This window comes from Oncorhynchus masou, unplaced genomic scaffold (assembly GCF_036934945.1).
Source record: "Oncorhynchus masou masou isolate Uvic2021 unplaced genomic scaffold, UVic_Omas_1.1 unplaced_scaffold_3167, whole genome shotgun sequence".
In the NCBI taxonomy this organism is placed as follows: Eukaryota; Metazoa; Chordata; class Actinopteri; order Salmoniformes; family Salmonidae; genus Oncorhynchus; species Oncorhynchus masou.
Window position 1 is genome coordinate 16,511 of NW_027009583.1, and position 26,625 is coordinate 43,135.

At 52.3% G+C, this 26,625-nt stretch overlaps 1 protein-coding gene across 1 annotated transcript; it reads right to left on the minus strand.

Annotated features, from left to right (window-relative positions):
• Positions 1–378: 378 nt before the first annotated feature.
• Positions 379–22,729, minus strand: LOC135534225 (glypican-5-like). The gene is made up of 7 exons (XM_064961311.1): positions 22,617–22,729; positions 21,335–21,534; positions 18,395–18,930; positions 18,061–18,219; positions 6,202–6,329; positions 5,844–5,969; positions 379–418 (listed from the first exon to the last, which is right to left on the minus strand). Exons 1-7 carry the CDS (start codon positions 22,727–22,729, stop codon positions 379–381), a joined length of 1,302 nt encoding a protein of 433 aa, XP_064817383.1.
• Between the last annotated feature and the right edge of the window lie 3,896 nt (positions 22,730–26,625).

Genomic DNA, 26,625 nt, shown 5'->3' on the forward strand with positions numbered 1-26,625 from the left:
ACTGTTGACTCTGCTGGGGATTTGAACCAAACACTGTTGACTCTGCTGGGGATTTGAACCAAACACTGTTGACTCTGCTGGGGATTTGAACCAAACACTCTTGACTCTGCTGGGGATTTGAATCGTGTCTGAAGCCCTAATGGCACCCTATTCCCTAGGGGCCCTGGACCATAAGACTGCCATTAGGGACACAGCCAATGTCTCTCTGTTGATATCATCACTGCTGCCTCCGACGAGATCGTCCGTCATTGGTCGAAGAGGCAGGAAGTGAAAAGTAAAAGCGGGCCACCATCAAGATAAAAGACAGGACGATACATTACACGGCACGTCACCGTGGAAACGAGGGTGACCATGTCTCCCGGGGTCCTAGCTTTATTCTCAGAGATAAGACTGACACAGACACATGGCCGTGAGGGGACTGTGTTGTCAGAGACAGACAAACAGAAAGAGATGCTTGATGGGAACAGTGACGGGCTCATAGAGGACAGGTCCCCCAGGGGAACGGAGGAGGAGGAGGACAGGTCCCCCAGGGGGATGGAGGAGGAGGAGGACAGGTCCCCCAGGGGGATGGAGGAGGAGGACAGGTCCCCCAGGGGACGGAGGAGAGGACAGGTCCCCCAGGGGGACGGAGGAGAGGACAGGTCCCCCAGGGGACGGAGGAGAGGACAGGTCCCCCAGGGGAACGGAGGAGGAGGAGGACAGGTCCCCCAGGGGATGGAGGAGGAGGACAGGTCCCCCAGGGGACGGAGGAGGAGAGGACAGGTCCCCCAGGGGGATGGAGGAGGAGGAGGACAGGTCCCCCAGGGGGATGGAGGAGGAGGACAGGTCCCCCAGGGGGATGGAGGAGGAGGACAGGTCCCCCAGGGGGACGGAGGAGGAGGAGGACAGGTCCCCAGGGGGACAGAGGAGGAGGAGGACAGGTCCCCCAGGGGGACAGAGGAGGAGGAGGACAGGTCCCCCAGGGGGACGGAGGAGAGGACAGGTCCCCCAGGGGGACGGAGGAGGAGGAGGAGGACAGGTCCCCCAGGGGAACGGAGGAGGAGGAGGAGGACAGGTCCCCCAGGGGACGGAGGAGGAGGAGGAGGACAGGTCCCCCAGGGGAACGGAGGAGGAGGAGGACAGGTCCCCCAGGGGACGGAGGAGGAGGAGGAGGACAGGTCCCCCAGGGGAACGGAGGAGGAGGAGGAGGACAGGTCCCCCAGGGGAACGGAGGAGGAGGAGGAGGACAGGTCCCCCAGGGGACGGAGGAGGAGGACAGGTCCCCCAGGGGGATGGAGGAGGAGGACAGGTCCCCAGGGGACGGAGGAGGAGGAGGACAGGTCCCCCAGGGGGATGGAGGAGGAGGACAGGTCCCCCAGGGGGATGGAGGAGAGGACAGGTCCCCAAGGGGGACGGAGGAGGAGGAGGACAGGTCCCCCAGGGGAGCAGAGGAGGAGGACAGGTCCCCCAGGGGAACGGAGGAGGAGGAGGACAGGTCCCCCAGGGGGACGGAGGAGGAGGAGGACAGGTCCCCCAGGGGACGGAGGAGGAGGAGGACGGGACAGGTCCCCCAGGGGAACGGAGGAGGAGGAGGAGGACAGGTCCCCCAGGGGACGGAGGAGGAGGGAGGACAGGTCCCCCAGGGGACGGAGGAGGAGGACAGGTCCCCCAGGGGAACGGAGGAGGAGGAGGAGGACAGGTCCCCCAGGGGACGGAGGAGGAGGAGGAGGACAGGTCCCCCAGGGGATGGAGGAGAGGACAGGTCCCCCAGGGGAACGGAGGAGGAGGAGGACAGGTCCCCCAGGGGAGCAGAGGAGGACAGGTCCCCCAGGGGGACGGAGGAGGAGGACAGGTCCCCCAGGGGACGGAGGAGGAGGAGGGGAGGACAGGTCCCCCAGGGGACGGAGGAGGAGGAGGACAGGTCCCCCAGGGGGACGGAGGAGGAGGAGGACAGGTCCCCAGGGGAACGGAGGAGGAGGAGGACAGGTCCCCCAGGGGAGCAGAGGAGGAGGACAGGTCCCCCAGGGGACGGAGGAGGAGGAGGACAGGTCCCCCAGGGAACGGAGGAGGAGGAGGACAGGTCCCCCAGGGGACGGAGGAGGAGGACAGGTCCCCCAGGGGGAACGGAGGAGGAGGAGGACAGGTCCCCCAGGGGAGCAGAGGAGGAGGACAGGTCCCCCAGGGGAACGGAGGAGGAGGAAGACAGGTCCCCCAGGGGAACGGAGGAGGAGGAGGACAGGTCCCCCAGGGGAGCAGAGGAGGAGGACAGGTCCCCCAGGGGAACGGAGGAGGAGGAGGAGGACAGGTCCCCCAGGGGACGGAGGAGGAGGACAGGTCCCCCAGGGGACGGAGTAGGAGGAGGCCAGGTCCCCCAGGGGAGCAGAGGAGGAGGAGGAGGACAGGTCCCCCAGGGGATGGAGGAGGACAGGTCCCCAGGGGGGGATGGAGGAGGAGGAGGAGGACAGGTCCCCCAGGGGGACGGAGGAGGAGGAGGACAGGTCCCCCAGGGGAACAGGAGGAGGAGGACAGGTCCCCCAGGGAGCAGAGGAGGAGGACAGGTCACCCAGGGAACGGAGGAGGGAGGAGGAGGACAGGTCCCCCAGGGGACGGAGGAGGGAGGACAGGTCCCCCAGGGGAGCGGAGGAGGAGGAGGAGGACAGGTCCCCCAGGGGACGGAGGAGGAGGCCAGGTCCCCAGGGGAACGGAGGAGGAGGAGGAGGACAGGTCCCCCAGGGGATGGAGGAGAGGACAGGTCCCCAGGGGATGGAGGAGGAGGAGGAGGGAGGACAGGTCCCCCAGGGGGATGGAGGAGGAGGACAGGTCCCCCAGGGGGATGGAGGAGAGGACAGGTCCCCCAGGGGGATGGAGGAGGAGGAGGACAGGTCCCCAGGGGGATGGAGGAGAGGACAGGTCCCCCAGGGGATGGAGGAGGACAGGTCCCCCAGGGGGACGGAGGAGGAGGACAGGTCCCCCAGGGGGATGGAGGAGAGGACAGGTCCCCCAGGGGACGGAGGAAGAGGAGGACAGGTCCCCCAGGGGGATGGAGGAGAGGACAGGTCCCCCAGGACGGAGGAGGAGGAGGACAGGTCCCCCAGGGACGGAGGAGGGACAGGTCCCCCAGGGGAACGGAGGAGGAGGACAGGTCCCCCAGGGGGATGGAGGGGAGGAGGACAGGTCCCCCAGGGGAAGCGGAGGAGGAGGAGGAGGACAGGTCCCCCAGGGGGACGGAGGAAGGACAGGTCCCCCAGGGGGCGGAGGAGGAGGAGGAGGACAGGTCCCCCAGGAGGACGGAGGAGGAGGAGGACAGGTCCCCCAGGGGAACGGAGGAGGAGGAGGACAGGTCCCCCAGGGGAGCAGAGGAGGAGGAGGACAGGTCCCCCAGGGGACGGAGGAGGAGGGAGGACAGGTCCCCCTGGGGAGCAGAGGAGGAGGACAGGTCCCCCAGGGGAGCAGAGGAGGAGGACAGGTCCCCCAGGGGGATGGAGGAGAGGACAGGTCCCCCAGGGGGATGGAGGAGGAGGAGGACAGATCCCCCAGGGGGATGGAGGAGGAGGAGGAGGACAGGTCCCCCAGGGGGATGGAGGAGGAGGAGGACAGATCCCCCAGGGGGATGGAGGAGAGGACAGGTCCCCCAGGGGATGGAGGAGGAGGAGGACAGGTCCCCCAGGGGATGGAGGAGGAGGACAGGTCCCCCAGGGGACGGAGGAGGAGGACAGGTCCCCAGGGGACGGAGGAGGGAGGACAGGTCCCCCAGGGGGATGGAGGAGGAGGACAGGTCCCCCAGGGGGATGGAGGAGGAGGACAGGTCCCCCAGGGGGACGGAGGAGGAGGACAGGTCCCCCAGGGGGATGGAGGGAGGACAGGTCCCCCTGGGGAGCAGAGGAGAGGACAGGTCCCCCAGGGGGATGGAGGAGGAGGACAGGTCCCCCAGGGGGATGGAGGAGGGAGGACAGGTCCCCCAGGGGGAACGGAGGAGGAGGAGGACAGGTCCCCGAGGGGGACGGAGGAGGAGGAGGACAGGTCCCCCAGGGGAGCAGAGGAGGAGGACAGGTCCCCCAGGGGGATGGAGGAGAGGACAGGTCCCCCAGGGGGATGGAGGAGGAGGACAGGTCCCCCAGGGGGACGGAGGAGGAGGACAGGTCCCCCAGGGGAACGGAGGAGAGGACAGGTCCCCCAGGGGACGGAGGAGGAGGAGGACAGGTCCCCAGGGGATGGAGGAGGAGGAGGACAGGTCCCCCAGGGGGATGGAGGAGGAGGAGGACAGGTCCCCCAGGGGAACGGAGGAGGAGGACAGGTCCCCCAGGGGGATGGAGGAGAGGACAGGTCCTCCAGGGGGATGGAGGAGGAGGAGGACAGGTCCCCCAGGGGAACGGAGGAGGAGGACAGGTCCCCAGGGGGATGGAGGAGGAGGAGGACAGGTCCCCCAGGGGGAGGGAGGAGGAGGAGGACAGGTCCCCCAGGGGGATGGAGGAGGAGGAGGACAGGTCCCCCAGGGGATGGAGGAGGACAGGTCCCCCAGGGGATGGAGGAGGAGGACAGGTCCCCCAGGGGGATGGAGGAGGAGGAGGACAGGTCCCCCAGGGGGATGGAGGAGGAGGAGGACAGGTCCCCCAGGGGGACGGAGGAGGAGGAGGACAGGTCCCCCAGGGGGACGGAGGAGGAGGAGGACAGGTCCCCCAGGGGGACGGAGGAGGAGGAGGACAGGTCCCCCAGGGGAACGGAGGAGGAGGAGGACAGGTCCCCCAGGGGGATGGAGGAGGAGGAGGACAGGTCCCCCAGGGGAACGGAGGAGGAGGAGGACAGGTCCCCCAGGGGGATGGAGGAGGAGGACAGGTCCCCCAGGGGATGGAGGAGGAGGAGGACAGGTCCCCCAGGGGGATGGAGGAGGAGGACAGGTCCCCCAGGGGAACGGAGGAGGAGGAGGACAGGTCCCCGAGGGGGACGGAGGAGGAGGAGGACAGGTCCCCCAGGGGAGCAGAGGAGGAGGACAGGTCCCCCAGGGGGATGGAGGAGAGGACAGGTCCCCCAGGGGATGGAGGAGGGAGGACAGGTCCCCCAGGGGGACGGAGGAGGAGGACAGGTCCCCGGGGGAACGGAGGGAGAGGACAGGTCCCCCAGGGGAACGGAGGGAGGAGGAGGACAGGTCCCCCAGGGGGATGGAGGAGGAGGAGGACAGGTCCCCCAGGGGATGGAGGAGGAGGAGGACAGGTCCCCCAGGAAACGGAGGAGGAGGACAGGTCCCCAGGGGGATGGAGGAGAGGACAGGTCCCCCAGGGGGATGGAGGAGGAGGAGGACAGGTCCCCCAGGGGAACGGAGGAGGAGGACAGGTCCCCAGGGGGATGGAGGAGGAGGAGGACAGGTCCCCCAGGGGGATGGAGGAGGAGGAGGACAGGTCCCCCAGGGGGATGGAGGAGGAGGAGGACAGGTCCCCCAGGGGGGATGGAGGAGGAGGAGGACAGGTCCCCCAGGGGGATGGAGGAGGACAGGTCCCGCAGGGGGATGGAGGAGGAGGACAGGTCCCCCAGGGGGATGGAGGAGGAGGAGGACAGGTCCCCCAGGGGGATGGAGGAGGAGGACAGGTCCCCCAGGGGGACGGAGGAGGAGGAGGACAGGTCCCCCAGGGGGACGGAGGAGGAGGAGGACAGGTCCCCCAGGGGAAGGGGGAGGAGGGAGGACAGGTCCCCCAGGGGGATGGAGGAGGAGGACAGGTCCCCCAGGGGGATGGAGGAGGAGGAGGACAGGTCCCCCAGGGGGATGGAGGAGGAGGAGGACAGGTCCCCCAGGGGAACGGAGGAGGAGGAGGACAGGTCCCCCAGGGGGACGGAGGAGAGGACAGGGGGGGCAGTGTGGGGGGGTCAGGTACCTCTTGACAACGTCGGCTCCGTTCCAGCAGGCCAGGCCATCGGTGGAGGCCAGCTGGTTCACACACAGCTGGTCCGCCAGGCCACCGTAGAAGGTACGGTACAAACGCAGACTGCTCAGGAACTCTCTGTTGAGACAGACACGGGGGGAACAACACTGGTATACTTCAACACCCTCAGTCCTCTCAAGAGCCTCATAACGCTAAAATCATCATCTCAGCAAACCTTAATTAACAACTAAATATGCCCTGAGAGATCAACCTTTTGAGTGCCGTCTAAAAGTGCTCAAGAAGTGCTGAGTAGAAAATGAGGACTTTAAAGTGAGTGGTTTGCAGTGGTGAACTGAGACAGTGTACTCACTTCCTCCTGGTAGCCAGGCTGTTTCCTGTTTCTCTGATGAAGGCTTTGAGAGGGATGGACTCTCCGTCCTGCTGGCCACTGACTGACTGGGCAGGCTGTCTACTGGGACGACCACATACTTTATACACCTGGAGCACGACAAACACAGAGAACAATCAGCTGATGGACAGGTCCTAATGTTAGAGAGGTCCTAACAGGGTGCAGTGACAGGATGTCTCCACTAGATGGACCCAGAGGACTCCCTCCTAACAGGGTGCAGCGACAGGATGTCTCCACTAGATGGTCCCAGAGGACTCCCTCCTAACAGGGTGCAGTGACAGGATGTCTCCACTAGATGGACCCAGAGGACTCCCTCCTAACAGGGTGCAGTGGCAGGATGTCTCCACTAGATGGACCCAGAGGACTCCCTCCTAACAGGGTGCAGTGACAGGATGTCTCCACTAGATGGACCCAGAGGACTCCCTCCTAACAGGGTGCAGTGGCAGGATGTCTCCACTAGATGGACCCAGAGGACTCTGGTCTAAAGTAAAGCACTGTAGGGTAGTGATCATCAACTAGATTCAGCAGCGGGACGATTTTGTCTTGAGCTGGTGGTCAGGGGCTGGTGGTCAGGGGGCTGGTGGTCAGGGGGGCTGGCGGTCAGGGGGCTGACGGTCAGGGGCTGGCGGTCAGGGGGCTGGCGGTCAGTGGGCTGGCGGTCAGTGGGCTGGCGGTCAGGGGCTGGCGGTCAGGGGGCTGGCGGTCAGGGGGCTGACGGTCAGGGGGCTGACGGTCAGGGGCCTGAACGTAATTAGAAATAAGACGATAAGAAGCCCAAACAGATATAATATTTGATCAAAACATAATCCTTTAAACCTTGCTTACATTGGTATGTGACCACATATACACTGAGTACCAAACATTATTACACACTGTAGTCTATGTTGAAGTGAGCCAGTCTAGTGTAAACTACACTACTCACTGTAGTTTACCCTGAGTATACCACACATTATACTGTTGTCTACCCTGAGTATACCACACATTATACTGTAGTCTACCCTGAGTATACCACACATTATACTGTAGTCTACCCTGAGTATACCACACATTATACTGTAGTCTACCCTGAGTATACCACACAGTACACTGTAGTCTACCCTGAGTATACCACACATTATACTGTAGTCTACCCTGAGTATACCACACATTATACTGTAGTCTACCCTGAGTATACCACACATTATACTGTAGTCTACCCTGAGTATACCACACATTATACTGTAGTCTACCCTGAGTATACCACACATTATACTGTAGTCTACCCTGAGTATACCACACATTATACTGTAGTCTACCCTGAGTATACCACACATTATACTGTAGTCTACCCTGAGTATACCACACAGTATACTGTAGTCTACCCTGAGTATACCACACATTATACTGTAGTCTACCCTGAGTATACCACACATTATACTGTAGTCTACCCTGAGTATACCACACATTATACTGTAGTCTACCCTGAGTATACCCACATTATACTGGAGTCTACCCTGAGTATACCACACATTATACTGTAGTCTACCCTGAGTATACCACACAGTATACTGTAGTCTACCCTGAGTATACCACACATTATACTGTAGTCTACCCTGAGTATACCACATTATACTGTAGTCTACCCTGAGTATACCACACATTATACTGTAGTCTACCCTGAGTATACCACACAGTATACTGTAGTCTACCCTGAGTATACCACACATTATACTGTAGTCTACCCTGAGTATACCACACATTATACTGTAATCTACCCTGAGTATACCACACATTATACTGTAGTCTACCCTGAGTATACCACACATTATACTGTAGTCTACCCTGAGTATACCACACACTATACTGTAGTCTACCCTGAGTATACCACACATTATACTGTAGTCTACCCTGAGTATACCACACATTATACTGTAGTCTACCCTGAGTATACCACACAGTATACTGTAGTCTACCCTGAGTATACCACACATTATACTGTAGTCTACCCTGAGTATACCACACATTATACTGTAGTCTACCCTGAGTATACCACACATTATACTGTTTATACCTGAGTTACCACACATTATACTGTAGTCTACCCTGAGTATACCACACAGTATACTGTAGTCTACCCTGAGTATACCACACATTATACTGTAGTCTACCCTGAGTATACCACACATTATACTGTAGTCTACCCTGAGTATACCACACATTATACTGTAGTCTACCCTGAGTATACCACACAGTATACTGTAGTCTACCCTGAGTATACCACACATTATACTGTAGTCTACCCTGAGTATACCACACATTATACTGTAATCTACCCTGAGTATACCACACATTATACTGTAGTCTACCCTGAGTATACCACACATTATACTGTAGTCTACCCTGAGTATACCACACACTATACTGTAGTCTACCCTGAGTATACCACACAGTATACTGTAGTCTACCCTGAGTATACCACACATTATACTGTAGTCTACCCTGAGTATACCACACATTATACTGTAGTCTACCCTGAGTATACCACACATTATACTGTAGTCTACCCTGAGTATACCACACAGTATACTGTAGTCTACCCTGAGTATACCACACATTATGCTGTAGTCTACCCTGAGTATACCACACATTATACTGTAGTCTACCCTGAGTATACCACACAGTATACTGTAGTCTACCCTGAGTATACCACACATTATACTGTAGTCTACCCTGAGAATACCACACATTACACTGGAGTCTACCCTGAGTATACCACACAGTATACTGTAGTCTACCCTGAGTATACCACACAGTATACTGTAGTCTACCCTGAGTATACCCACATTATACTGTAGTCTACCCTGAGTATACCACACTATACTGTAGTCTACCCTGAGTATACCACACATTATACTGTAGTCTACCCTTAGTATACCACACAGTATACTGTAGTCTACCCTGAGTATACCACACATTATACTGTAGTCTACCCTGAGTATACCACACATTATACTGTAGTCTACCCTGAGTATACCACACAGTATACTGGAGTCTACCCTGAGTATACCACACATTATGCTGTAGTCTACCCTGAGTATACCACACAGTATACTGTAGTCTACCCTGAGTATACCACACATTATACTGTAGTCTACCCTGAGTATACCACACATTATACTGTAGTCTACCCTGAGTATACCACACATTATACTGTAGTCTACCCTGAGTATACCACACATTATACTGTAGTCTACCCTGAGTATACCACACATTATACTGTAGTCTACCCTGAGTATACCACACACTATACTGTAGTCTACCCTGAGTATACCACACATTATACTGTAGTCTACCCTGAGTATACCCACATTATACTGTAGTCTACCCTGAGTATACCACACATTATACAGTAGTCTACCCTGAGTACACCACACACTATACTGTAGTCTACCCTGAGTATACCACACATTATACTGTAGTCTACCCTGAGTATACCACACATTATACTGTAGTCTACCCTGAGTATACCACACATTATACTGTAGTCTACCCTGAGTATACACACATTACACTGTAGTCTACCCTGAGTATACCACACATTATACTGTAGTCTACCCTGAGTATACCACACATTATACTGGAGTCTACCCTGAGTATACCACACATTATACTGTAGTCTACCCTGAGTATACACATTACACTGTAGTCTACCCTGAGTATACCACACATTATACTGTAGTCTACCCTGAGTATACCACACATTATACTGTAGTCTACCCTGAGTATGCACACAGTATACTGTAGTCTACCCTGAGTATACCACACATTATACTGTTTATACCCTGAGTATACCACACATTATACTGTTTATACCCTGAGTTAACCACACATTATACTGTAGTCTACCCTGAGTATACCACACATTATACTGTAGTCTACCCTGAGTATACCACACATTATACTGTAGTCTACCCTGAGTATACCACACATTATACTGTAGTCTACCCTGAGTATACCACACATTATACTGTTTATACCCTGAGTATACCACACATTATACTGTAGTTTACCCTGAGTATACCACACATTATACTGTAGTCTACCCTGAGTATACCACACATTATACTGTGGTTTACCCTGAGTATACCACACATTATACTGTAGTCTACCCTGAGTATACCACACATTATACTGTAGTCTACCCTGAGTATACCACACATTATACTGTAGTCTACCCTGAGTATACCACACATTATACTGGAGTCTACCCTGAGTATACCACACATTACACTGTAGTCTACCCTGAGTATACCACACATTATACTGTAGTCTACCCTGAGTATACCACACATTATACTGTAGTCTACCCTGAGTATACCACACACTATACTGTAGTCTACCCTGATTATACCACACACTATACTGTAGTCTACCCTGAGTATACCACACATTATACTGTAGTCTACCCTGAGTATACCACACAGTATACTGTAGTCTACCCTGAGTATACCACACATTATACTGTAGTCTACCCTGAGTACACCACACACTATACTGTAGTCTACCCTGAGTATACCACACAGTATACTGTAGTCTACCCTGAGTATACCACACATTATACTGTAGTCTACCCTGAGTACACCACACACTATACTGTAGTCTACCCTGAGTATACCACACAGTATACTGTAGTCTACCCTGAGTATACCACACATTACACTGTAGTCTACCCTGAGTATACCACACATTATACTGTAGTCTACCCTGAGTATACCACACAGTATACTGTAGTCTACCCTGAGTATACCACACATTATACTGTAGTCTACCCTGAGTATACCACACATTATACTGTAGTCTACCCTGAGTATACCACACAGTATACTGTAGTCTACCCTGATTATACCACACATTATACTGTAGTCTACCCTGAGTATACCACACATTATACTGTAGTCTACCCTGAGTATACCACACACTATACTGTAGTCTACCCTGAGTATACCACACATTATACTGTAGTCTACCCTGAGTATACCACACATTATACTGTAGTCTACCCTGAGTATACCACACATTATACTGTAGTCTACCCTGAGTATACCACACACTATACTGTAGTCTACCCTGAGTATACCATACATTATACTGTAGACCACCCTGAGTATACTAGGAACACCTTCCTAATATTGAGTTACACCCCCCCCACCTTTTGCCCTCAGAACAGCCTCAATTCATCAGGCCACGGACTCTACAAGGTGTCCAAAGCGTTCCACAGGGATAATGGTTCCTGTTCTGTGAAGGGAGTTGTACACAGCGTTGTACCAGACCTTCAGTTTCTTGGCAATTTCTCACGTGGAATAGCCTTCATTTCTCAGAACAAGAATAGGGGCCCGTTTGGGACCCAGTCATGCTCATATGTCCCAGGACTGACTGGGGAGGATCTAACTCCCTGGTTAACAGTCTGGACAACCTCTTCTGGCTACTGGGGAGGATCTAACTCCCTGGTTAACAGTCTGGACAACCTCTTCTGGTCACTGGGGATGAGCTAACTCTCCCTGGTTAACAGTCTGGACAACCTCTTCTGGCTACTCGGGATGATCTAACTCTTCCTGGTTAACAGTCTGGACAACCTCTTCTGGCTACTGGGGATGATCTAACTCCCTGGTTAACAGTCTGGACAACCTCTTCTGGCTACTGGGGATGATCTAACTCTCTCTGGTTAACAGTCTGGACAACCTCTTCTGGCTACTGGGGATGATCTAACTCTCTCTGGTTAACAGTCTGGACAACCTCTTCTGGCTACTGGGGATGATCTAACTCTCCCTGGTTAACAGTCTGGACAACCTCTTCTGGCTACTGGGGATGATCTAACTCTCTCTGGTTACCAGTCTGGACAACCTCTTCTGGCTACTGGGGATGATCTAACTCTCCCTGGTTAACAGTCTGGACAACCCTGGAAGGACATTGACCTCATCCCGTCAGTTGAGGATGCCTGGTCATTCTTTAAGAGTAACTTCCTCATCATTTTAGATAAGCATGCTCCGTTCAAAAAATGCAGAACTAAGAACAGATATAGCCCTTGGTTCACTCCAGACCTGACTGCCCTCGACCAGCACAAAAACATCCTGTGGCGGACTGCAATAGCATCGAACAGTCCCCGCGATATGCAACTGTTCAGGGAAGTCCGGAACCAATACACGCAGTCAGTCAGGAAAGCTAAGGCCAGCTTCTTCAGGCAGAAGTTTGCATCCTGCTCCAACTCCAAAAAGTTCTGGGACACTGTGAAGTCCATGGAGAACAAGAGCACCTCCTCCCAGCTGCCCACTGCACTGAGGCTAGGGAACACGGTCACCACCGACAAATCCATGATTATTGAAAACTTCAACAAGCATTTCTCAACGGCTGGCCATGCCTTCCGCCTGGCTACTCCAACCTCGACCAACAGCTCCGGCCCCCCGCAGCTCCTCGCCCAAGCCTCTCCAGGTTCTCCTTTACCCAAATCCAGATAGCAGATGTTCTGAAAGAGCTGCAAAACCTGGACCCGTATAAATCAGCTGGGCTTGACAATCTGGACCCTCTATTTCTGAAACTATCCGCCGCCATTGTCGCAACCCCTATTACCAGCCTGTTCAACCTCTCTTTCATATCGTCTGAGATCCCCAAGGATTGGAAAGCTGCCGCAGTCATCCCCCTCTTCAAAGGGAGAGACACCCTGGACCCAAACTGTTACAGACCTATATCCATTCTGCCTTGCCTATCTAAGGTCTTCGAAAGCCAAGTCAACAAACAGGTCACTGACCATCTCGAATCCCACCGTACCTTCTCCGCTATGCAATCTGGTTTCCAAGCCGGTCACGGGTGCACCTCAGCCACACTCAAGGTACTAAACGACATCATAACCGCCATCGATAAAAGACAGTACTGTGCAGCCGTCTTCATCGACCTTGCCAAGGCTTTCGACTCTGTCAATCACCATATTCTTATCGGCAGACTCAGTAGCCTCGGTTTTTCGGATGACTGCCTTGCCTGGTTCACCAATTACTTTGCAGACAGAGTTCAGTGTGTCAAATCGGAGGGCATGCTGTCTGGTCCTCTGGCAGTCTCTATGGGGGTGCCACAGGGTTCAATTCTCGGGCCGACTCTTTTCTCTGTATATATCAATGATGTTGCTCTTGCTGCGGGCGATTCCTGATCCACCTCTACGCAGACGACACCATTCTATATACTTTCGGCCCGTCATTGGACACTGTGCTATCTAACCTCCAAACGAGCTTCAATGCCATACAACACTCCTTCTGTGGCCTCCAACTGCTCTTAAACGCTAGTAAAACCAAATGCATGCTTTTCAACCGATCGCTGCCTGCACCCGCTTGCCCGACTAGCATCACCACACTGGATGGTTCCGACCTTGAATATGTGGACACCTATAAGTACCTAGGTGTCTGGCTAGACTGCAAACTCTCCTTCCAGACCCATATCAAACATCTCCAATCGAAAATCAAATCAAGAGACGGCTTTCTATTCCGTAACAAAGCCTCCTTCACTCACGCTGCCAAGCTTACCCTAGTAAAACTGACTATCCTACCAATCCTCGACTTCGGCGATGTCATCTACAAAATTGCTTCCAACACTCTTCTCAGCAAACTGGATGCAGTTTATCACAGTGCCATCCGTTTTGTCACTAAAGCACCTTATACTACCCACCACTGCGACTTGTATGCTCTAGTCGGCTGGCCCTCGCTACATATTGGTCGCAAGACCCACTGGCTCAGGTCGTCTACAAGGCCATGCTAGGTAAAGCTCCGCCTTATCTCAGTTCACTGGTTACGATGGCAACACCCATCCGTAGCACGCGCTCCAGCAGGTGTATCTCACTGATCATCCCTAAAGCCAACACCTCATTCGGCCGCCTTTCGTTCCAGTACTCTGCTGCCTGTGACTGGAACAATTGCAAAAATCGCTGAAGTTGGAGACCTTTATCTCCCTCACCAACTTCAAACATCAGCTATCTGAGCAGCTAACCGATCGCTGCAGCTGTACATAATCTATTGGTAAATAGCCCACCCATTTTCACCTACCTCATCCCCACAGTTTTTATTTATTTACTTTTCTGCTCTTTTGCACACCAATATCTCTACCTGTACATGATCATTTATCAATCCAGTGTTAATCTGCAATATTGTAATTATTCGCCTACCTCCTCATGCCTTTTGCACACATTGTATATAGACTCCCCTTTTTTTTCTACTGTGTTATTGACTTGTTAATTGTTTACTCCATGTGTAACTCTGTGTTGTCTGTTCACACTGCTATGCTTTATCTTGGCCAGGTCGCAGTTGTAAATGAGAACTTGTTCTCAACTAGCCTACCTGGTTAAATAAAGGTGAAATAAATAAAAAAAAATAAAAAACCTCTTCTGGCTACTGGGGATGATCTAACTCTCTCTGGTTAACAGTCTGGACAACCTCTTCTGGCTACTGGGGATGATCTAACTCTCTCTGGTTAACAGTCTGGACAACCTCTTCTGGCTACTCGGGATGATCTAACTCTTCCTGGTTAACAGTCTGGACAGCCTCTTCTGACCACTGGGGATGATCTTACTCTCTCTGGTTAACAGTCTGGACAACCTCTTCTGGCTACTGGGGATGATCTAACTCTCTCTGGTTAACAGTCTGGACAACCTCTTCTGGCTACTGGGGATGATCTAACTCTCTCTGGTTAACAGTCTGGACAACCTCTTCTGGCTACTGGGGATGATCTAACTCTCTCTGGTTAACAGTCTGGACAACCTCTTCTGGCTACTGGGGATGATCTAACTCTCTCTGGTTAACAGTCTGGACAACCTCTTCTGGCTACTGGGGATGATCTAACTCTCTCTGGTTAACAGTCTGGACAACCTCTTCTGGCTAATGGGGATGATCTAACTCTCTCTGGTTAACAGTCTGGACAAACTCTTCTGGCTACTGGGGATGATCTAACTCTCTCTGGTTAACAGTCTGGACAACCTCTTCTGGCTAATGGGGATGATCTAACTCTTCCTGGTTAACAGTCTGGACAACCTCTTCTGGCTACTGGGGATGATCTAACTCTCTCTGGTTAACAGTCTGGACAACCTCTTCTGGCTACTGGGGATGATCTAACTCTCTCTGGTTAACAGTCTGGACAACCTCTTCTGGATACTGGGGATGATCTAACTCTCTCTGGTTAACAGTCTGGACAACCTCTTCTGGCTACTGGCGCTCGCTGCCCACAATGGTCTATTCTGAGAATGTTCTGGGCACGCTGTTGTTGAGTGGTATGTACCGTGTGTGTGTGTGTGTGTGTGTGTGTGTGTGTGTGTGTGTGTGTGTGTGTGTGTGTGTGTGTGTGTGTGTGTGTGTGTGTGTGTGTGTGTGTGTGTGGTCTGCAGTGCATTCCTGGGTGATGGAGTGGTAGCAGTTGGTTCGGTCATTAAACCTCAGATCAGTATTACAACTCTGTCTCTCTTTCTGAGAAACATGTGTTTCTTCCTTCTTCATCAGTTTATAAGGACACTATTCACTTAGTCTGGTGACTGGTTGGTTTCATGTTAATCACTTAGTCTGGTGACTGGTTGGTTTTATAGGGACATTATTCACTTAGTCTGGTGACTGGTTGGTTTATAGGGACATTATTCACTTAGTCTGGTGACTGGTTGGTTTATAGGGACATTATTCACTTAGTCTGGTGACTGGTTGGTTTATAGGGACATTATTCACTTAGTCTGGTGACTGGTTGGTTTATAGGGACATTATTCACTTAGTCTGGTGACTGGTTGGTTTTATAGGGACATTAATCACTTAGTCTGGTGACTGGTTGGTTTATAGGGACATTATTCACTTAGTCTGGTGACTGGTTGGTTTATAGGGACATTATTCACTTAGTCTGGTGACTGGTTGGTTTTATAGGGACATTATTCACTTAGTCTGGTGACTGGTTGGTTTTATAGGGACATTATTCACTTAGTCTGGTGACTGGTTGGTTTTATAGGGACATTATTCACTTAGTCTGGTGACTGGTTGGTTTTATAGGGACATTATTCACTTAGTCTGGTGACTGGTTGGTTTATAGGGACATTATTCACTTAGTCTGGTGACTGGTTGGTTTCATGTTAATCACTTAGTCTGGTGACTGGTTGGTTTTATAGGGACATTAATCACTTAGTCTGGTGACTGGTTGGTTTTATAGGGACATTATTCACTTAGTCTGGTGACTGGTTGGTTTATAGGGACATTATTCAGTTAGTCTGGTGACTGGTTGGTTTATAGGGACATTATTCACTTAGTCTGGTGACTGGTTGGTTTATAGGGACATTATTCACTTAGTCTGGTGACTAGTTGGTTTATAGAGACATTATTCACTTAGTCTGGTGACTGGTTGGTTTCATGTTAATCACTTAGTCTGGTGACTGGTTGGTTTTATAGGGACATTAATCACTTAGTCTGGTGACTGGTTGGTTTTATAGGGACATTAATCACTTAGTCTGGTGACTGGTTGGTTTTATAGGGACATTATTCACTTAGTCTGGTGACTGGTTGGTTTTAAAGGGACATTATTCACTTAGTCTGGTGACTGGTTGGTTTTATAAGGACATTATTCACTTAGTCTGGTGACTGGTTGGTTTTATAGGGACATTATTCACTTAGTCTGGTGACTGGTTGGTTTTAAAGGGACATTATTCACTTAGTCTGGTGACTGGTTGGTTTTATAAGGACATTATTAACTTAGTCTGGTGACTGGTTGGTTTTATAGGGACATTAATCACTTAGTCTGGTGACTGGTTGGTTTTATAGGGACATTATTCACTTAGTCTGGTGACTGGTTGGTTTTATAGGGACATTATTCACTTAGTCTGGTGACTGGTTGGTTTTATAAGGACATTATTCACTTAGTCTGGTGACTGGTTGGTTTTATAGGGACATTATTCACTTAGTCTGGTGACTGGTTGGTTTTAAAGGGACATTATTCACTTAGTCTGGTGACTGGTTGGTTTATAAGGACATTATTCACTTAGTCTGGTGACTGGTTGGTTTTATAGGGACATTATTCACTTAGTCTGGTGACTGGTTGGTTTTATAGGGACATTATTCACTTAGTCTGGTGACTGGTTGGTTTATAGGGACATTATTCACTTAGTCTGGTGACTGGTTGGTTTTATAAGGACATTATTCACTTAGTCTGGTGACTGGTTGGTTTCATGTTAATCACTTAGTCTGGTGACTGGTTGGTTTTATAGGGACATTATTCACTTAGTCTGGTGACTGGTTGGTTTCATGTTAATCACTTAGTCTGGTGACTGGTTGGTTTCATGTTAATCACTTAGTCTGGTGACTGGTTGGTTTCATGTTAATCACTTAGTCTAGTGACTGGTTGGTTTCATGTTAATCACTTAGTCTGGTGACTGGTTGGTTTCACGTTAATCACTTAGTCTGGTGACTGGTTGGTTTCATGTTAATCACTTAGTCTGGTGACTGGTTGGTTTCATGTTAATCACTTAGTCTGGTGACTGGTTGGTTTCATGTTAATCACTTAGTCTGGTGACTGGTTGGTTTCATGTTAATCACTTAGTCTGGTGACTGGTTGGTTTCATGTTAATCACTTAGTCTGGTGACTGGTTGGTTTCATGTTAATCACTTAGTCTGGTGACTGGTTGGTTTCATGTTAATCACTTAGTCTGGTGACTGGTTGGTTTCATGTTAATCACTTAGTCTGGTGACTGGTTGGTTTCATGTTAATCACTTAGTCTGATGCCTAAAATGCTCTCTGATCTGAATCCTGACAGTCCAATGTGGGATGACAACGCGTCACGAAACACCTCACCTGTGCAGAGAGGTGTGGCCCGTTCCTCTGAGCATGTGCGACGGCATCGTGGACGACGGCGTGAACTCCCAGCAGCACTTGCTCCAGGTCCTGAGTTCCGTGCATGCGTGCCGACAGCCCCTCTAACGACCTCACGAATTCTCTCCAATGGGGGTCCACCTCAAATCAAAATCAAAATCATTTTACAACCTTTTTTAAAAAAATTTAAAAAACACACTTTCCAAGTCAAACAAATCAAAATGAAACAAGGAGCAATAAGATGAATAGATAACAAGCAGAGGGAATCTATAGAACAGTGGTGTTACTATCCCGTGTAAAACAACGGCAGGGTTACCTCAGCCATGCTCGCCAGACAGCCACGCATCACGTTGAGACAGTAGCCCATACAGGGTTTAGACAGGGTGAGTCCGTGGCAGTGGGGACAGTACTGCATCCTTAGCAGAGCTCTACGACACTCCCTGCTAAACACCAGGCGATCCGTGGTGTTGATCACCTCTACGCCGAGGTGCAGCGCCTGTAACAGCACACGACCCCCGACCCCCGACTTCCCGATCTGATTGGCTAGGACACCCGGAGCGGCGCCGAACGGGGTCAAATCGCGGCGGGCGGAGCGGACGCACTCGGCGTAACCGGGGGTGACGCGGCTGAGGCTGGGGTTGATGAGGTGGTGGTAGACCAATGGGAAGAGAGCGTCGAAGAAGCGGCTGGTGATGTCATCAACGTTGAGTTCGGAGCCAAGGAGGAAGAGGCCGACGTCAGTGAACAACTCTCTCACCAGACCTGACGCCTCCCCAGCCATGTTACGGTACGACGCCTGGAGGACCAGGTTGGTGTGGTTCTCTGATGCCTTCATCAGAGACTCAAAGCTTTCTATAGGAGGAGAGAGAAAGAGAGGGAGAGAGAGAGAGAAAGAGAGGGAGAGAGAGAGAGAGAGAGAGAGAGAGAGAGAGAGAGAGAGGGAGAGACAGAGGGAATGGAGAGAGAGAGAGGGGAATGGAGGGAGAAAGGGAGAGCGAGAGCGAGAGAGGGGGAGAGAGAGGGACAGAGAGGGAGAGAGGAGAGAGAGGGAGAGAGGGGGAATGGAGGGGGAGAGAGAGAGAGCGAGAGAGAGAGGAGAGAGGGGGGAGAGAGAGAGAGCGCGAGAGAGAGAGAGAGAGACAGAGGGGAATGGAGGGGGAGAGAGAGAGAGAGAGAGGGAGAGAGAGGGATGGATAGAGAGAGACAGAGGGAATGGAGGGAGAGAGAGAGCGAGAGAGAGAGAGAGACAGAGGGGAATGGAGGGAGAGAGAGAGAGAGAGGGGAGAGGGATGGATAGAGAGAGACAGAGGGGAATGGAGGGAGAGAGAGAGAGAGGGAGAGAGAGGGATGGATAGAGAGAGACAGAGGGGAATGGAGGGAGAGAGAGAGCGAGAGAGAGAGAGACAGAGGGGAATGGAGGGAGAGAGAGAGAGAGAGGGAGAGAGGGATGGATAGAGAGAGACAGAGGGGAATGGAGGGAGAGAGAGAGAGAGAGGGAGAGAGAGGGATGGATAGAGAGAGGCAGAGGGGAATGGAGGGAGAGAGAGAGAGATGGTTAATACTAGAGGACCAGGTTGGTTCTCTGATGCCTTCATCAGATTCAAAGGTTTCTACAGGAGTGGGGGGGGGTGAAGGGACTGACAGGGTTTCTTGGTAGTCTCTCCTTCCCCAAGGCTGGGACCTGACCAGTGGGTAGTCTCTCCTTCCCCCAGGCTGGGATGAGCTAGGACCTGACCAGTGGGTAGTCTCTCCTTCCCCCAGGCTGGGACCTGACCAGTGGGTAGTCTCTCCTTCCCCCAGGCTAGGACCTGACCAGTGGGTAGTCTCTCCTTCCCCCAGGGTCCAGGCTGGGACCTGACCAGTGGGTAGTCTCTCCTTCCCCCAGGCTGGGACCTGACCAGTGGGTAGTCTCTCCTTCCCCCAGGCTGGGACCTGACCAGTGGGTAGTCTCTCCCCTTCCCCAGGCTGGGACCTGACCAGTGGGTAGTCTCTCCTTCCTCCAGGCTGGGACCTGACCAGTGGGTAGTCTCTCCTTCCCCCAGGCTGGGACCTGACCAGTGGGTAGTCTCTCCTTCCCCAGGCTGGGACCTGACCAGTGGGTAGTCTCTCCTTCCCCCAGGGTCCAGGCTGGGACCTGACCAGTGGGTAGTCTCTCCTTCCCCCAGGCTGGGACCTGACCAGTGTGTAGTCTCTCCTTCCCCCAGGCTGGGACCTGACCAGTGGGTAGTCTCTCCTTCCCCCAGGCTGGGACCTGACCAGTAGGTAGTCTCTCCTTCCCCAGGCTGGGACCTGACCAGTAGGTAGTCTCTCCTTCCCCCAGGCTGGGACCTGACCAGTGGGTAGTCTCTCCTTCCCCAGGCTGGGACCTGACCAGTGGGTAGTCTCTCCTTCCCCCAGGCTGGGACCTGACCAGTAGGTAGTCTCTACTTCCCCCAGGCTGGGACCTGACCAGTAGGTAGTCTCTACTTCCCCCAGGCTGGGACCTGACCAGTAGGTAGTCTCTCCTTCCCCCAGGCTGGGACCTGACCAGTGGGTAGTCTCTCCTTCCCCCAGGCTGGGACCTGACCAGTAGGTAGTCTCTCCTTCCCCCAGGCTGGGACCTGACCAGTAGGTAGTCTCTACTTCCCCCAGGCTGGGACCTGACCAGTAGGTAGTCTCTACTTCCCCCAGGCTGGGACCTGACCAGTAGGTAGTCTCTACTTCCCCCAGGCTGGGACCTGACCAGTAGGTAGTCTCTCCTTCCCCCAGGCTGGGACCTGACCAGTAGGTAGTCTCTACTTCCCCCAGGCTGGGACCTGACCAGTGGGTAGTCTCTCCTTCCCTCAGGCTGGGACCTGACCAGTAGGTAGTCTCTCCTTCCCTCAGGCTGGGACCTGACCAGTAGGTAGTCTCTCCTTCCCCCAGGCTGGGATGAGCTAGGACCTGACCAGTGGGTAGTCTCTCCTTCCCCCAGGCTGGGACCTGACCAGTAGGTAGTCTCTCCTTCCCCCAGGCTGGGACCTGACCAGTAGGTAGTCTCTCCTTCCCCCAGGCTGGGACCTGACCAGTGGGTAGTCTCTCCTTCCCCCAGGCTGGGACCTGACCAGTGGGTAGTCTCTCCTTCCCCCAGGCTGGGACCTGACCAGTAGGTAGTCTCTACTTCCCCCAGGCTGGGACCTGACCAGTAGGTAGTCTCTACTTCCCCCAGGCTGGGACCTGACCAGTGGGTAGTCTCTCCTTCCCCCAGGCTGGGACCTGACCAGTAGGTAGTCTCTACTTCCTCCAGGCTGGGACCTGACCAGTGGGTAGTCTCTCCTTCCCCCAGGCTGGGACGAGCTAGTATCCCACACCATGTGCCTGTCATGGGGCTGTAACTCTGCTGTAGGGGTGAAGCAGAGAGCAGGAAGCTGGAGAGAAGGAGGGGGGGGTGGATACGTGCCGGAGCCTAGGTACCCTCCGAACCGGAAACACCCAGTACTGGGGGGGGGGGGGGGTTAGGGTTGATGTAGGAGTCTGGTGACTATGGAGGGGGAGGGGAGGTTAGGGTTGATGTAGGAGTCTAGTGACTGGGGAGGGGATGGGGAGGATAGGGTTGATGTAGTCTAGTGAGTCTAGGGTGACTGTGTGACTGGGGAGTCTAGGGGGGAGGTTAGGGTTGATGCAGGAGTCTAGTGACTGGGGAGGGGGGGGGAGGTTAGGGTTGATGTAGGAGTCTAGTGACTGGGGAGGGGAGGGTTGATGTAGGAGTCTAGTGACTGGGGAGGGGAGGGTTGATGTAGGAGTCTAGTGACTGGGGAGGGGAGGGTTGATGTAGGAGTCTAGTGACTGGGGAGGAGGGTTGATGTAGGAGTCTAGGGACTGGGGAGGGGAGGGTTGATGTAGGAGTCTAGTGACTGGGGAGGGGAGGGTTGATGTAGGAGTCTAGTGACTGGGGAGGAGGGGTTGATGTAGGAGTCTAGTGACTGGGGAGGGGAGCGGAGGGTTGATGCAGGAGTCTAGTGACTGGGGAGGGGAGGGGGGAGGTTAGGGTTGATGTAGGAGTCTAGTGACTGGGGAGGGGGGGAGGTTAGGGTTGATGTAGGAGTCTAGTGACTGGGGAGGGAGGGGAGGTTGATGCAGGAGTCTAGTGACTGGGGAGGGGAGGGGAGGTTAGGGTTGATGTAGGGTCTAGTCTGATGTGACTAGGGACTGGGGAGGGGAGGGGGAGGGGTTAGGGTTGATGTAGGAGTCTAGTGACTGGGGAGGGGAGGGGAGGGGAGGGTTGATGTAGGAGTCTAGTGACTGGGGAGGGGAGGGAGGGTTGATGTAGGAGTCTAGTGACTGGGGAGGGGAGGAGGGTTGATGTAGGAGTCTAGTGACTGGGGAGGGGAGGGGAGGGTTGATGTAGGAGTCTAGTGACTGGGGGGGGGGAGGGGAGGGTTGATGTAGGAGTCTAGTTGATGTAGGAGTCTAGTGACTGGGGAGGGGAGGGGAGGGTTGATGTAGGAGTGATGAGGAGACAGTGACTGGGGAGGACCGTTAGGGTTGCTGAGTCATCTTGACAGAGGGAAACCTTCTACCGTTTCCCCTCTGCTGAGTCATCTTGACAGATAGGGTTGATGTAGGAGTCTAGTGACTGAGTCATCTTGACAGATAAACCTCCTCTAGGGGTTCCCCTCTTGCTGGGAGTCATCTTGACGGGAGGGGATAAACCTCCTCTCCGTTTCCTCTCTGCTGAGTCATCTTGACAGACAAACCTCCTCTCCGTTTCCTCTCTGCTGAGGTCATCTTGACAGATAAACCTCCAGACAGTTTCCCCTCTGCTGGTCATCTTGACAGATAAACCTCCTCTACCGTTTCCCCTCTGCTGAGTCATCTTGACAGATAAACCTCCTCTACCGTTTCCCCTCTGCTGAGTCATAGTGACTGGATAAAGGGGGTTACCGTTTCCCCTCTGCTGAGTCATCTTGACAGATAAACCTCCAGACAGTTTCCCCTCTGCTGAGTCATCTTGACAGATAAACCTCCTCTACCGTTTCCCCTCTGCTGAGTCATCTTGACAGATAAACCTCCTCTACCGTTTCCCCTCTGCTGAGTCATCTTGACAGATAAACCTCCAGACAGTTTCCCCTCTGCTGAGTCATCTTGACAGATAAACCTCCTCTACCGTTTCCCTCTGCTGAGTCATCTTGACAGATAAACCTCCTCTACCGTTTCCCTCTGCTGAGTCATCTTGACAGATAAACCTCCTCTACCGTTTCCCCTCTGCTGAGTCATCTTGACAGATAAACCTACTCTACTGTTTCCCCTCTGCTGAGTCATCTTGACAGATAAACCTCCTCTACCGTTTCCCCTCTGCTGAGTCATCTTGACAGATAAACCTCCTCTACCGTTTCCCCTCTGCTGAGTCATCTTGACAGACAAACCTCCTCTCCGTTTCCCCTCTGCTGAGTCATCTTGACAGATAAACCTCTCCGTTTCCCCTCTGCTGAGTCATCTTGACAGACAAACCTCCTCTACCATTTCCCCTCTGCTGAGTCATCTTGACAGATAAACCTCCTCTCCGTTTCCCCTCTGCTGAGTCATCTTGACAGATAAATCTCCTCTCCGTTTCCCCTCTGCTGAGTCATCTTGACAGATAAACCTCCTCTACCGTTTCAGATAAACCTCCTCTACCGTTTCCCCTCTGCTGAGTCATCTTGACAGATAAACCTCCTCTACCGTTTCCCCTCTGCTGAGTCATCTTGACAGATAAACCTCCTCTACCGTTTCCCCTCTGCTGAGTCATCTTGACAGATAAACCTCCAGACAGTTTCCCCTCTGCTGAGTCATCTTGACAGATAAACCTCCTCTACCGTTTCCCCTCTGCTGAGTCATCTTGACAGATAAACCTCCTCTACCGTTTCCCCTCTGCTGAGTCATCTTGACAGATAAACCTCCTCTACCGTTTCCCCTCTGCTGAGTCATCTTGACAGATAAACCTACTCTACTGTTTCCCTCTGCTGAGTCATCTTGACAGATAAACCTCCTCTACCGTTTCCCCTCTGCTGAGTCATCTTGACAGATAAACCTCCTCTACCGTTTCCCCTCTGCTGAGTCATCTTGACAGACAAACCTCCTCTCCGTTTCCCTCTGCTGAGTCATCTTGACAGATAAACCTCTCCGTTTCCCCTCTGCTGAGTCATCTTGACAGACAAACCTCCTCTACCATTTCCCCTCTGCTGAGTCATCTTGACAGATAAACTCTACCGTTTCCCCCTCTGCTGAGTCATCTTGACAGATAAATCTCCTCTACCGTTTCCCCTCTGCTGAGTCATCTTGACAGATAAACCTCCTCTACCATTCCCCTCCGTTTCAGATAAACCTCTCTACCGTTCCCCTCTGCTGAGTCATCTTGACAGATAAACCTCCTCTACCGTTTCCCCTCTATGAGTCATCTTGACAGATAAACCTCTCTACTCGTTTCCCCTCTACTGGGTCATCTCCACAGATAAACCTCCTCCGTTTCCCCTCTGCTGAGTCATCTTGACAGACAAACCTCCTCTACCATTTCCCCTCTGCTGAGTCATCTTGACAGATAAACCTCCTCTCCGTTTCCCCTCTGCTGAGTCATCTTGACAGATAAATCTCCTCTCCGTTTCCCCTCTGCTGAGTCATCTTGACAGATAAACCTCCTCTACCGTTTCAGATAAACCTCCTCTACCGTTTCCCCTCTGCTGAGTCATCTTGACAGATAAACCTCCTCTACCGTTTCCCCTCTGCTGAGTCATCTTGACAGATAAACCTCCTCTACCGTTTCCCCTCTGCTGAGTCATCTTGACAGATAAACCTCCAGACAGTTTCCCCTCTGCTGAGTCATCTTGACAGATAAACCTCCTCTACCGTTTCCCCTCTGCTGAGTCATCTTGACAGATAAACCTCCTCTACCGTTTCCCCTCTGCTGAGTCATCTTGACAGATAAACCTCCTCTACCGTTTCCCCTCTGCTGAGTCATCTTGACAGATAAACCTACTCTACTGTTTCCCTCTGCTGAGTCATCTTGACAGATAAACCTCCTCTACCGTTTCCCCTCTGCTGAGTCATCTTGACAGATAAACCTCCTCTACCGTTTCCCTCTGCTGAGTCATCTTGACAGACAAACCTCCTCTCCGTTTCCCTCTGCTGAGTCATCTTGACAGATAAACCTCTCCGTTTCCCCTCTGCTGAGTCATCTTGACAGACAAACCTCCTCTACCATTTCCCCTCTGCTGAGTCATCTTGACAGATAAACCTCCTCTACCGTTTCCCCTCTGCTGAGTCATCTTGACAGATAAACCTCCTCTCCGTTTCCCCTCTGCTGAGTCATCTTGACAGATAAACCTCCTCTACCGTTTCCCCTCTGCTGAGTCATCTTGACAGATAAACCTCCTCTACCGTTTCCCCTCTGCTGAGTCATCTTGACAGATAAACCTCCTCTCCGTTTCCCCTCTGCTGAGTCATCTTGACAGATAAACCTCCAGACAGTTTCAAGACGCTCAGATCAAAATTCCCAAAGGCCTGTGACACAAACAGAACTGTAGGGGGAAGGAATGTAGGTGGATGTATACAGAAGTTTCTCTTGTTCTGGGATCTGGGTGACAAATAACATGAAGATTTCGAAACGGCCATTTCATTATTTCAGATGTCTCTCAGGAGAGAGAGAGCAGCACCATGATGTAGGGACCAGCCAACCAGGAAAGCCCCGTGATGGAGTCAACCATCTGCTGGCTTGTTTTATCACCGCTGTTACGGTTTTAATGAAGACTAGATTTCATTACATAGCGCTCTGTTGTCACTGCTCCCTCTACCGCTCTGTTACCCTCTCTCTGGCACGGGGCTCAGTTTCTCTCTCACACACATACATACATACATACATACATACACACACACACACACACATACATACATATATATGAACAATCCTGGTGGCCGTTGCTGACAGTTCAATGAGTGTTAGCGGGTGCGCGTGTGCACTGTTCGATTATCTCTTCCTGAAACCATTTTAAATCATCTTTGATATAATTGAGCATTATATTCAGGATGTTTATAAAGCGTTAGAAAACGGTCCAAGTTACGTCCCTGAGGTTTTATGGGTATTTTCCGTTTGCACCGGCAGGAAGAAAAAGATGATATGCTGTAACTAATCCCCCATGTGTTCCTGCCTCCTATTGGACAATACTACATCTGTTCTGATAGGACACTTTAACAGTCTGTAGAGAGACCAAAGATCCTACAGACGAAGAACCATATATGTGACAATTTTTCCATTTTAAGATAATCAGTTATTTTTATATTATTGTGTGTACCACATTAGGTGTTTTATGGTTGACAAATACTTCACCATACCCATATCTTCCAACAACTATTTATATTTATTTGTTATTTCAAATAATACTTTTATTGACGTTTTAATTTTTAGAATGTAGAAGAAGAGGATATCTCCAGTGATGATCTCAGTTTATAGAAGAACAGGATATCTCCAGTGATGATCTCAGTTTATAGAAGAACAGGATATCTCCAGTGATGATCTCAAAGCTCTGGGAAGAGCAATACGTAACTGAACTAGCATAA